Source organism: Colletotrichum destructivum, chromosome 7 (assembly GCF_034447905.1).
Source record: "Colletotrichum destructivum chromosome 7, complete sequence".
In the NCBI taxonomy this organism is placed as follows: Eukaryota; Fungi; Ascomycota; class Sordariomycetes; order Glomerellales; family Glomerellaceae; genus Colletotrichum; species Colletotrichum destructivum.
Window position 1 is genome coordinate 728,369 of NC_085902.1, and position 12,221 is coordinate 740,589.

Genomic DNA, 12,221 nt, shown 5'->3' on the forward strand with positions numbered 1-12,221 from the left:
GAATTTGACGTCGGTAGACGCAACGTAGAGACAGACGTTGGACAGGCTGTTCGATGACGGAGGCGTCATCGCGTCCTTGGCCAAGATGACGGTCTTCTGCCTGATGTTCGACGTATAAAGAGGCCGTCGGATGCTAAGGCCTTGGGGATTGCTTGTTTATCCTCATCAAAGTCAACATCACAAACATCTTCTATCATTAGAGAAGTCTCATCTACGACATATCCGTACACACAAACTACAATCTTTCCCACCCGAACACACAACCAATCAACATAAAACAAGACCACTTAAACCTTCATCATGCACGGCGGAAGACATAACAACAACGGCATGGGCGGCGGCATGAACGGTGGCGGTATGAATGGCGGCGGTATGAACGGCGGCGGTATGAACGGCGGCGGCATGAACGGCGGCGGTATGAACGGCGGCGGCATGAATGGTGGAGGTATGAACGGTGGCGGTATGAACGGTGGCGGTATGGGCGGTGGCTACGGCGGCGGCAGCGGAATGGGAGGTGGTATGGGTGGCGGTCACCACGGCGGTCACCACGGCGGTATGGGTGGCGGCGGTATGAACGGAGGTGGCATGAACGGTGGTGGCATGGGAGGCGGCTACGGAGGCGGCATGAACGACGGTGGCATGGGAGGTGGCATGAACGGAGGCAGCATGAACGGCGGTGGCATGGGAGGTGGCCACTCTGGCGGCAACTACAACAACAACAACAACAACAACAACAGCAGCAGCAACAGCAACAGCGGCGGCGGAGGCGGTGGCCTCCTCGGCGGCCTCATGGGCGGAGGCAAGGACAAGAACGACAACAAGCAGAGCGGTGGCGGCGGCTTCACCGATAAGATCATCGACGGCGCCGCTTCGATGGCCAAGAAGAAGTTCTAAGAAGGGGGGGGGACAGCCTAATAGTTAACGACGTAACGAATACCTTGTACTACTAGCCGGGCGAGCTCAATGCCCGTGTAATACACAATTACCATGCTTTAAAACAAAAATCCTCCGCGCTTCTTCCTGGTTGTGACGTCCGGCTTCAACATATGATGAGACTCATAGTTTACTACCTAGATTGAAAAGGGTTGCCCAAGGTTAAGGAGTGATCTCGTGTATCAGCCGTCTGTCAATCCGTCACTCGAAGTCGAGGGGCGCGATCCGGCAATCACATTTCAACGTAAGTAGTACATAACGATGGGCTGAAAGCTCAAAAGGATAGAGTCTTCGAATATTCGATTCGATTCTGATGCAAAAACGGCGACCTCGTCGCATCTCATTGCAATATGCCAAACCTGGCCTTCAGGATTGGGTTTCCTGGAAACACTCTTGTTACATGCCCGTAAAACGCCTGACTATCAACTGAGGGCTCGTCTCTTGCGTCCGCCCCCAAGAAATGTCATCACCAAACCCCATTCATTCCCCCCTTTTTGTCACAGTTCTAGTCAGGACCGCCTCCTAATGCTGATGCAAGATTCTCAAACCCCCCCCCAGGCGAACAAAAGAAAAGAAAAAGCATGTCGGACTGAAGGGACGAAAAGGACTGAATGGGCGGCCTGTCGCAAAAGTGCACTATGCTTATGTGAACAGCTCAAGCGAGGTGCCTCATCCGGAAATCCATTTTTATGGGGTATTTTCAGTCGCATCGTGTCCACCGCGTAACGTCTGCTGACGCGTAGAAGCCATCAAGAGAAGATGCACGAGTCTGGAGTCCTCGAGCTGGAAATTTACAGTTCGACTTTGGAAAGACGCTGAGGGCAGAGGAGTCCCTATGTATCAAACGATAAAGCGCCAATGGCCAGGAGTGTCATAAGGCGTTAAGTGACACTCGGCTCCAGCCGTCCGGATCGTCGAGTTGCCGGGGTTTTGAAGCTAATCATAAATGGCCGAAAGAGAGATTACTCTTCCTTTTTGGCCTTGGTGGCGGCCTCGCTCGCCTGCTTCTTGAGCTCTTCTTCTTTGGCCTTGGCCTTCGCTTTGCCCTCGTTGTACTTGGTCATCTTTTCCGACAGGTAGCGGATGGAGCGGCCGACCCCGGCCGTGAAGAAGCTCTTAATGGACTGCGCCGTGGCGGGCCAGTTGACCGTCTGGCTGATGACCTTTCGAATCGACTTCTGCAGCTCTTGAGGGTCATCCTGGACGATGCGCTGCTCGAAGCCGCCGCCCTCGCGGCGCTTGAAGCTCACGGCGTCCTCGTCCTTGGAAGCTTCTATCATGGCCTTGAATTCCGACGTCGGCACCATGAGCTTCTTCTGGTACTGGAAGTACAGTCGCGAGCGGAAGGCCTTGGGAAGACGGCGGACCATGTTGCCGCGCTTGACCGGGTCCATGTCCTGGTACATAGCGCCATCGTACTCGACATCTTCGGCGTGCTTGCCCTGCTGGTCGGCTCCGTCGGCGAAGTCGACATTGGGCATCGTGTTCAGCAGCGGGCCATACAGCTTACGGAACGAGACCATATTGTTGTCGACGATGTTATCGATCTTGCTCTTATTCTCGGTGGGCAGAGACATGCGCGGGTCGCCGAGGTATGAGATGCCGGCAATGGTCGAGAAAAGCTCCTTTTCAGTGAACTTGGGGGGCAGCAAGAGAAGAGCGGTACGGACAGCCGAAATCAGGTTGACCTGGTTCGCGAGACGCACTCGGGGATGGTCGCGCAGGATCTTAACCGGCTTGTGAAGTCTCCCAGCGAGGTACAGATTGTTCCAGGTGGAGAGGTCGGTGCAGAGGTTGTCGATAGACGTGACGCCGTACTTGATAAGCATGCCCTTCTTGGTGACGTACGGATTGAAGTAGACACCGGCGCCCCAGCGGTCCTGGAAGGTCGAAACGAGACCGGAGCCGAAGCTGGCCAGGCCCGAGTAGTGGTCGCGGTGCTGGCGTATGTTGAGCGAATGCCAGTGCTGGGTGTGGGTGACGCCGAAGATGAAGTCAATCATTTTGGGACCTCCCTTCTGGACCTCTATCAGTGAGGGTGAGGGCTTAGGGTGGATGGCGCGGAAGTCCTCGTCTGATACGGATCTGGTGGCCTTGGACTGGGGGAAAACGCCAGAGCCATAGGCCATGGCGTACATGATGGGGGCGCGGAACTCGCGAACAACTTCGGTCAGAACCTTTTTGAACTCGGCATTGACCTCCATGTGCTGGTTGATGCCAAACTCCTTATAAGGGAGCTCCTCAAAGTCATCGATCTTGGCGTCGGGATGTTCCTCCCAGTTGTCCGCTGACAAGGTCGGAGCGGTCCTCTCCTTCTTCTCGGCCTCGCGGGCCCAGTTGAAGTTGATGGCGGAGCCTCGGTGGGTGTACGGAGGGGGGCTGTCTTCCTTGGCCTGATTGCCATCTTTTTTGCCGGTGTCTGTTGAATAGCAGCGAGACGAACATGCGAGGGCCGTGGCGGTGATAGACGCGGGACGCAGCGCCTGGCTCGGAGTGCCGCGGAGCTTTTCGAGAATCAGCGTCATAAGCCTTGGAGACCTTGGCAATATTGAAACAGTGCGCTATGAAGAAGGCTTACCAGCAGGCGAGAGATTGTCATGATGGTAGGTTGGCGATGGCTTCTGCTGGGTGGGTGGTGTTGGAAGCAGAAAGTCGAGGCAGAGTTGAGCGAAGAAAGAGCTCGAACGAGAGAAGCAGCTTGCGAGGTGTTTATTTTTACTAGTCAAATGAGGGATCCCAGAGAATTCGCAACGAAAGGAGGTGATGTCCTCTAGGCGATAGCCACTGGTCCGGACCTAAGTCACCACAAGCTTAGTCGCAAGCTGAGTTGTTGCAGCCAGTTTGGCTGAGTTTTGTACCGGCCCAGCAACGAAGCTACGGTGTTCAATCTTTGTTTCTATAGCGCAGGTGTATTCTCGGTTCGATAGAAGAGGGCTGGTTGGAGGATCGGTTTCGTCGAAAGGGTTCCCCGTCGGGTAGAGGCTCGGTTGTCCCGGACTCTGTGTGGGGGGGTTGATGTTGCTTCGGATATGGTGTCCCCGTTCGCAAGCCCCTGTTGGCAGAGCTTATCCTAAGGCTGCAAGCAATTCGGTCGAGATATTAATTCGCTGGGTATCTGTTCGTCTATGTTTAAGGAGGAGGCTCTATGTGGTTGTCGAGGGGTTGTCGAGGGGGACAATCCGGAGGGTTGAAGCTATCGTAGAAATCTGCTTCCAATGACGAGAGCTCCCAAATGGGGTGAGCACCGAACGCTAGAGCAACGGGGGCACGGAGCGGCCCCTGATCAGTGCGGCGTCCTAAGTCAGGAACAAGCTTCCCAGCATGTGGGATGTGGGGATCACGTCATGGTGCAGTTGGTCCCTGGTCCATCAGCCACAGGGCCACAGGGTCTAGGGCCGTTGTCATTTGTCTCACTCCCTTTGGGGGGTTGCGTCTGTCATGATGATGTGGATGTGGATTTGGATGTGGATGGATGGATTTTTTGTTTGAAATGAGAGTAGATGCCGTTTTCTGACGAACATTTCCCGTCTTTGATTTGCTTGAGACATGGACATAGATGGCGGAATCCTCCTGCTTGACCAAAGCCACCAGAAACAGTCCATTGAGAATCCACTGGGGGCGCTCTCCATGGACACTGCCATAAAGACAACGTTTCGTATCATTGATCTGTGGAAAACGAAGCAACATTTGGGGGATCAATTGGCTGTATATCCTGAGTCACGTTGGAGACGGGAGATTTGTTGGCGTTGGTTCAGAGGAGAGCACATCGAAAAGATGGAAGATGAAGTATGAAGAAAATATCCGAAAAGGAATACCGAAATAGGCAACCAGTTCAATGAAGGAAGGAAGGAAGGAGAGACCCCAGGCTCTGCTGCCCATTTCGAGAAGAGGCAGGTAGCAGTAACACAGACCCGTTCCTGCCCACCTACCTAGGTGCAACAAGCAGGTCCTCCATCTGCAATAGAACTGGCCATGGGCAGTGACAGGCGTTGACAAATTCTTCCAATCAACACTCAAAATTAGCAAAATGGACGGAACAAGCGATGACGACGAGTGGGAGCGTATTGCAGAAATTGGTTATCTGTTGATGGCGACGCAGCAACCTCCTACAGTTCCAGCTCCAGCTAACGGCCCCGTCGCCGGCCCCGGAACCAACAGAGACGGAGGGCAGCTGGCGGCGGAGCCCCAGGCCCAATTGCCCCAATACAGCGGTACAGGGTCGCCCGGGAGATATCACGTGACGCTTTTACCTGCAGCTCCGGCCTCCGGCAACCGCCCAAACAACATTGGCCCATCACCGGGAGGACGCGATCAGGAGCATCACCGTCACAGCACCGGCGTCATGAGGTCGCATACCCCATCGGGCGATCCTACAGGCAGGCGAAGCTCCGTCTCCAATCGTTTACGTGCCAGCATCGGCGGGAGCGCTCTCCCCAGACCCAACACCTCTCTCAGAGAGTCTAGAGTACGTTGTAAACAAACCCAACTCCGCTAGGCAACAAACAAAACAAAAAGCCCCCCAAGAGGGACAGAAGAAAAAGAAAAAGAAATGAAGAACCACAATTTATTGCTGACTGTAAGCTATCACTATAGACATTTCGCGCAACACAGCCTACATATAACCTTTTTACAGGTGGCGATGCCCACAGCAGACCCGGATCTCGCGCAAGCCTAGCCGCCGAATCCGTTCGTGCCGCCTCCTGCGAGAGTTCTAAAGAAAACATGGCTCCCCCCGACGCCGCCGAATACGAGAGCCAACGCCATGTGATCGAGGAGCTGAAGGCCGAGCTTGGCACACTTCGGTACACCATCAGTACATTCGAGCAAGAGAAGCAGATGGCCGACGCCCGACACAATGCTGAACTCGAGGACCAACGCCGCCGTGCCCAGGCCGACTTCACGGCGAAGCAGGCCGCTGAGACCGAAAAGTCGCAGGCTGCGCGCCAGCTGGAAACCGCGCAAAGGGAATTGAGCGATTTACGAGAGAACATCGCGCAAGAGAAGACGGGACTTGAGAAGCGTGCGCGCGACGCCGAAGAAGAGGCCCGTTTGCTGCAGGAACAGTTGGAAGACTTGTCGAGCGCCAAAGACGAGGCTGCTCGCATCAACGAGAAGAAGACGATCGACCTCGAAATGCAGCTGCGCGCCGCCCAAAAGTCGACACAGGAGCTGGAGCAGGAGGCCCATGCCCGTGAGGCTGCTCTGCAGCAGGTCCAGTCCCAACTAGCCGACAAGGACAGCCAGGTGGGCAACCTGGAGTCAGAAGTTCTGCGCCTTAAGGCCCAGACGGGCGACGCCGACACAATGGCGATCATTAAGCGGGAGTTGTCGGAGCAAGTGGCTCATATTCGCAACTTAGAGGCGACCAATCGCGAGCAGCTCTCCGAGCTGAAGCACCTGCGACAGATTCACCGGGCGGTTGAGGTTGTTGAAGAGGAGAAGCGATCCCTTCAGCGGAAGCTCGAAGCCACCCAGTCGCTCGAGGCTGAACTGTTGGAGGCGCGCATCCAGCGCCAGCGCCTCGAGGACGAGCGCATCGCCTGGACCGGCTACCTCGCCAGCACCGGTACCGACCTCGAATTTGACTCGCCCGAGGCCGTCGCCCGCGCTCTGGTTGAGCAACGCTATGAGACAGCCGCCCAGCTCGACAGGGTAGGCTCGCTGCAAGCCGAGTTGGCCGCGCAGGAGTCTGCTGTCAAGTCCCTCCAGGAAGAGAATGCCACGCTCAAGTCACAACTGACCGAGGCGCGATCCGTCGCGACGACCCAGAATGTCGACAAGACGAGGCTGCGGACCGAGCGTCAGCGCGTGCTCGCGGTAAAAGAGGTCGAATATCTCCGTGCCCAGCTCAAGACGTTCGACGCCGAAGACGAAGCCTTCCAGCCCGAGGCCGTCGACGAGACCCGGACGCGACGCATCCAAGAGCTGGAAGATCTAGTGGACAAGTATAGGTCGGAAGTGCAAGCACTGCACGCTGAGATGTCCTCCATTGAGTCCGGCCGGCCCGCTGAGCCCGCCCCCGCCGCTGCAGGCACCAAGCGCCCCCGCGACGAAAACGACGAGGCCCTGCAGGAGCAGCTGGGCCTGCTCTCGCGCAAGAACCGCAAGCTCCAGGACCAGCTGGCGTCGGTACAGACCCAGCACGCCCTTACGCAGAAGGAGCTTTCGGTCGCGCAGGAACAACTCAAGGCACTCAAAACGCAGTCCAAGACGCGCGTCCTCTCGCTGCGCTCCAACCCAACCTCTGATTTCGAAGCCATCAAGATGGCCACGCTCAAGGCCCTCGAGCGGGAGAACGCGGACCTGCTCGCGCAGATCCGTGGCGACCCGTCCTCAGCAGACCTCGTGCCGCGCACGCAGCTCGACGCCGCGAACCGCCTCGTCGAAGAAGCCCGCGCCGAGACGGCGTCGGCCCAGAAGTCGGCCAAGCGCCTCAAGGAGGTATGGTCCAAGAAGTCGCTCGAGTTCAAGGAGGCCATATTCAGCACTCTCGGCTGGACAGTTATGTTCATGCCCAACGGCAAGATGCGCGTCGAGTCGACCTTTTACCCGTCCCGCACGGACGAGTACGAGAACTCGATTGTTTTCGACGGCGAGAAGGGCACCATGAAGGTCGGCGGCGGGCCCCGCAGCGCCTTCGCGCGCCGCATCGGCGATCAGATCGGATTCTGGGTCCGCGAGAAGGGCTGCATCCCCGGCTTCCTCGCCGCGCTGACGCTCGAGTTCTACGAGGAGCACTCTAGGAACCAGATGCAGACCGAATGAGCAGCAGTCGAGCGATCGTCGACGATTGGCGGGCGTGATGCTTGTTTCGGGCGTGTGCGTATGTGTACATACACGGATGATGGAGAAACGGAAAGGGGGGGGGGGGGGGGGGGGGGGGGGGGTTCCCTGCACATTATTCCATTTGTTGTGCGGAAAACGGGAACCAGTGACTGGAACATAGCCGTCAGTGGAGGGACGAGGACAAGGGAGGCTGGATTGTACTAATGTCTTTTCTGTTTAAATCACGATGATACCTAGCCTCACAAGCCCGAAGAATCGGTATGGGGGGTTGTTCAAATACTGGGCTGGATGGATGAATGGGTTTCTTTTGAAACCTCAAATGACACAAGGGCTACTTTTTCCAACTTGTCACGCCTGTCAGCTTCGCTTTGCCTTCTCTCCACGATGCATCGTCATATCGTGTTGTCATGTTTAAAACTCGTTCCTCTTTTCGGATGCGCAAAGTATCTGGGAATCTTGCCTTTTACTCGTCATACTTGTACAAAGCTACCCATAATCCGCCCGAGGGGGAAAAGACTCGCCTCCATCGTCAAAAGACGTGACCTACGACGAGATCATCGGCTTCGAAAAATCCAACATGTGAAAAGAAATAAAACGACCCCCCACATTTCGCCAGACATGTACTGTCCGGCGCGTAGTCTCTTAACTTCTCCTGCCATGCGCTCGCTATGTAAATTGGTCTGCTTCTCCGCCAACGACAAAATCTACCACTTGAAAAGGGTATGTATGTACACACACACCTAGGCATCACCGTGCTTCCTATCAAATATTCGGTGCACCTGCGCGTCGATTACTTAGCTTCGTACTTGCCACTGGTAACTTTCTTCACCACCTTCACGTCCGTCCACTCCTGGTCAGCCGGTGGTGCCGGCGAAGTAGGGTTGTCGTCCGCAAAGGGGTCGGCATCCTCCTCCTTGCCCTTGCCCTTGGTCTCCTCGAGCCTCGAGATGGAAATGCCGCTGCCGAGGTTCTCGGGCGTCATCTCCCATCGAGCCTCGATGTGTCCAGGCTTGGGCTCGGCGTTCTCAGCGCCGATGATGCGACAGACGATCTTCTGCGTCTCGGCAGTGAGGGTCAAGTCGCCGAGGCGCCAGTACACTAAGTGCTTGTCCTTGAGGTGCGTTCCTGTTGGCTTCGTCTGCGCACCCGAAGCCTTCGCGCCCTCGTATGTGGCGACAAAGACAACGTTGTGCAGCGTCACGGGTGCCGTCAGATTGCTTGCGGGGTTGAGAGAGTACTGCAGCAAGAGCCCGAGCTTGTCGCCCTGAGGCTTCCAAGCCGGGCGGAGCAGAAGCGGGACTTGTGCCGCCAGGCCAGCGCCTTGAGCGTCGCCAGTGTGCACTCTGTAAGTGAAGGCTGTCGCCGTCTTGTTCAGATGGGATAGGTCCAGGTTGAACTCGTCGGATTTGCCCGAGTTCTGGACAAAGATGCGGTTCGGCCCAATGACTTCTAGATTGGAGAAATTGTTGATTCTGATGGTCTCGCGGTCTATTTCCCGTTAGCATTTCTTCCCTGTGGCGGGTAACGACGGCACTCACCCGGTCTGGAATCGCCTGCTGCCTGATAGGCAAAGGCAATCTCACCATGGACCTTGGCACTTGTGACTGTTCCGTCCTCAAAGGTCGCCGACACTGTCTCGATGACGGATGCATTGAGACCAGGCTCGTGCATCTCAGGATGCTTCAAGTGGGCCAGGCTCACGAGTGAGTTGGCAGAGCGGATGGACTGCGTATCTGACGTGGCGGCGATGCTTGCTTCGGAAGTAAGGGCAGCCACAGTGGTGGGCTTGGACGACTGGCTAGGAAGTGATGGCGAAGTTGGGAACGGGTTCTCCGTGGTGAGCTCAGGCTCGGGCATGTTGGGAGGCGGCACGTAGATGGTGTTCCTGACGTCCCTCCGCCCTCGCACGGTTCCCAGCTTGCGTGATGGGGCGGCCATCTGCGTCAGGGTGTTGGCGACATTCGACATGGCAGCCTGTTTCGCGTCGGCGTCTTCCTCGGCGATAGGCGAGCTAGCGATGTTGAGCTTGAACATTTGCTCGTTCTCCTCGGCGGCCTCGCGCTGGGCCTGAGAGATGGGGTCGTTGTCAGGAGGCCGGATTGTGAAGCCCTCGGCATCCTTACTCTCGGCGTCTTTACCCTGCGACGGGGGCGGGCCGGGGGGAGGGGCAACCTCCAACGGATCGGCACCGTGGGTCCCATTGACAGGGCCAGCGGATGAGCCCAGGCGATTCGCATCTGAGAGGCTTTCTCCAAATCCGTTCGTACCTTCGTGAAGAGGCCTGTCGGTGCCAGAGGACTGGGGCGGTCTAGGAGAGTCGGGCGTCTCTGCGAGAGCAGACAATCGGTTGTGGGCCTCGGCCAGGTTATTGGACGAAGCCCTCGGAGACAGGCCGGGACGAACATGAGTGCTGCTATGACTGCTGCTAAGACCCCGGCCGAAGGATGGAGCGCCACCCTTTCCGGGGGAAATCTGGCCGAACCCGCCGTGAACGCTCTGCCGGCGGCGGCCAAGCATGGTACCGATCCGGCTCCGCAACTTTGATTCTGCATCGTCCGTTAGTCAACATAACAAGGGTTGTTGATTGTCTACGTCACCATACCGCTCTTTCCATCGGCAAGACCAGAGTGGTCGCTAGCATCGTCGTCGCGTTGACCCAGGCTGCTAGGCGGAGGCGGAGGCGGAGCCAACGTCTGGCTTGTCGGTACATTGGAGGATTGCCTGGATGCCGTGGCCCTCTTCTCCAGGCGTGGCTTTCCCGAAAGCACCCTCTCCTTGAAGCTCGCGATTTCCTGCTCGGTGCTGATCTCCAACATGGAGGCCAAGGTGTCGGCAGCGCGGGACTGGTTTCGTTGTGCCTGGTCGCTCTCGTGGGTTTCGTACTGCGTAAGCAGATCGCGCAGCTGGTTGACGCGCTGCTCGTCGATGGCCTGCAGGGTCTCGAAGATGAAGGGAGCCTGGGAATCCCACTGCTGTGTGGCGGACTCGAGTCTTGCCGTGGCATCCGCCATCTTCTGGGTGTTCGTCTTGGGGCCTTTACGGGTCAGAGCATCGGCCTTCTTCTGAGCATCCTCAAGGTCTCGGGCCATGGCGGTCAGGTTGGCCGAGATGGTCTGCATGTTCTGCATCTCCTTGCGAGCCTGGAAGTTGCGAAGGGGGGTCTCGACATCTTTTTCAAGTTGGCTCGAGAAAACGTGGTGGGAGTGGGCGGTCGCATCGACAGATTGGAGGATCTTGTCCCAGGGGCCTGTGAAGACGCTGCGTAGTCGGTCAGTACATTGTTGGTCGGGTGTCTTGTTGGAGTGCCCATCAGGTCAAGCTAGGGGCGTCGTGGGCTACCTACCCAAGCTCAGATTGGCTGTTGGGGACTTTGAAGGTGAGAAGCCTCTTCAGGCTCTGGACATATTGGTCCTCGACACGGCGGCGTTCCTGGATGGAATTGTTCAGCTTGGGACTGCTCTCGTGTCGGGTGTGTAGTCTTGTTGTAGTTTCGGGCGTCGATTTACCTGCAGCCAGTCTGCGATCTCGGTGTTGATCTTGTTTATTCTCTTCACACGATCGTTAAGGACGTTCACGGCCTGCATGGGCTGAAGGTGTGCCTAGACAAAGAGGAGAAAGGAAAGTCAGCATTCAAGTCGCAAATAATGCGCCGCCACAGCCATGAAAGAGGGAGGCACAAGGCACAAGAGAGTCAGAAGGGTCGTCCAGGGCTGGGAGACAGCCTCGGCAGAAGGGTGGTCGGTGACTGTGCCCTCTTCCTCGTCTCTATGGGGCTGTGAGGAGGAGTCGAGGAAACAGTGACGATTGACGACGGGGCCGGGGACAACGAGCAAAGCAAAGGAACGGGAAGATTACCAGCATGGCAGGGTATTCGGCCCTTGCAAGATCGTCCATTGTGTCTAATTAGCGGGCGCGCAAAATCATATACGATGAATTCAAGCGGCGAGAGAAACGGCGCGCATAGCGATGCTGTCTATAATGCTGGAAAAGGTATCGTCGCCAAGGTGAGGAGCGTTCGCATCGTGGGAAAGTCGTGAGTGGTGAGAAGGCGAAGGATCGAAGGTGGGTTGGCGGGTTGGCGGGTTGGCGGGAGGGAATAGGAATAGGGAATCGAGCTGAGTGTGGACAGGTACGTAAATTGACTGCCAACTGGTCGAGGCCGGCAAGGAAGGTGCCTACTCAGCCAGTATGGGGACTCAGCAATAGTGCGCTTTCACTACAAGGTCGGGCAGTGACCAGCCAAGGCCTGGACGATGCACACTGCACGCTGCCTGCACATTGGACGCTGCACGGTGACTTTCCAGGGTTGGTTCTTGGGCCGATGATGAAGTGTGGAGTAAGGAAAGTAAGTAGACCGGGCCGGGGAGGATGGTTGGTCTGTCTCCGCTGGACTGGGCTGCCTAGGCTGGGCCTGGCTGGGCCGGGCTGAATAACTCCACGTACAGGTCAGGTCGAGTTGGACCTGACCATCCTCACCTCCGCCATCAATGATGCATCATCTC

The 12,221-nt window shown here is 56.9% G+C and overlaps 3 protein-coding genes across 3 annotated transcripts; 1 reads left to right on the forward strand and 2 right to left on the reverse strand.

Moving 5' to 3' along the window:
• Positions 1-1,201: 1,201 nt before the first annotated feature.
• Positions 1,202-4,850, reverse strand: CDEST_10767 (Putative phosphatidate cytidylyltransferase). Its single transcript, XM_062926923.1, has 2 exons — positions 3,512-4,850; positions 1,202-3,437 (listed from the first exon to the last, which is right to left on the reverse strand). The coding sequence occupies exons 1-2, from the start codon at positions 3,530-3,532 to the stop codon at positions 1,896-1,898; spliced, it is 1,563 nt and encodes a 520-aa protein (XP_062782974.1). The 5' UTR covers positions 3,533-4,850; the 3' UTR covers positions 1,202-1,895.
• Positions 4,851-4,960: 110 nt separating this feature from the next.
• Positions 4,961-7,700, forward strand: CDEST_10768 (Putative spindle assembly checkpoint component Mad1; the record flags this gene model as incomplete). Its single annotated transcript, XM_062926924.1, has 2 exons — positions 4,961-5,398; positions 5,527-7,700. 2 exons carry the CDS (start codon positions 4,961-4,963, stop codon positions 7,696-7,698), a joined length of 2,610 nt encoding a protein of 869 aa, XP_062782975.1. The 3' UTR covers positions 7,699-7,700.
• Position 7,701: 1 nt separating this feature from the next.
• On the reverse strand, positions 7,702-11,775 carry CDEST_10769 (Putative AH/BAR domain superfamily, Mu domain-containing protein). The gene is made up of 6 exons (XM_062926925.1): positions 11,575-11,775; positions 11,226-11,318; positions 11,063-11,148; positions 10,322-10,977; positions 9,258-10,265; positions 7,702-9,207 (listed from the first exon to the last, which is right to left on the reverse strand). Exons 1-6 carry the CDS (start codon positions 11,611-11,613, stop codon positions 8,510-8,512), a joined length of 2,580 nt encoding a protein of 859 aa, XP_062782976.1. The 5' UTR covers positions 11,614-11,775; the 3' UTR covers positions 7,702-8,509.
• Positions 11,776-12,221: the final 446 nt, after the last annotated feature.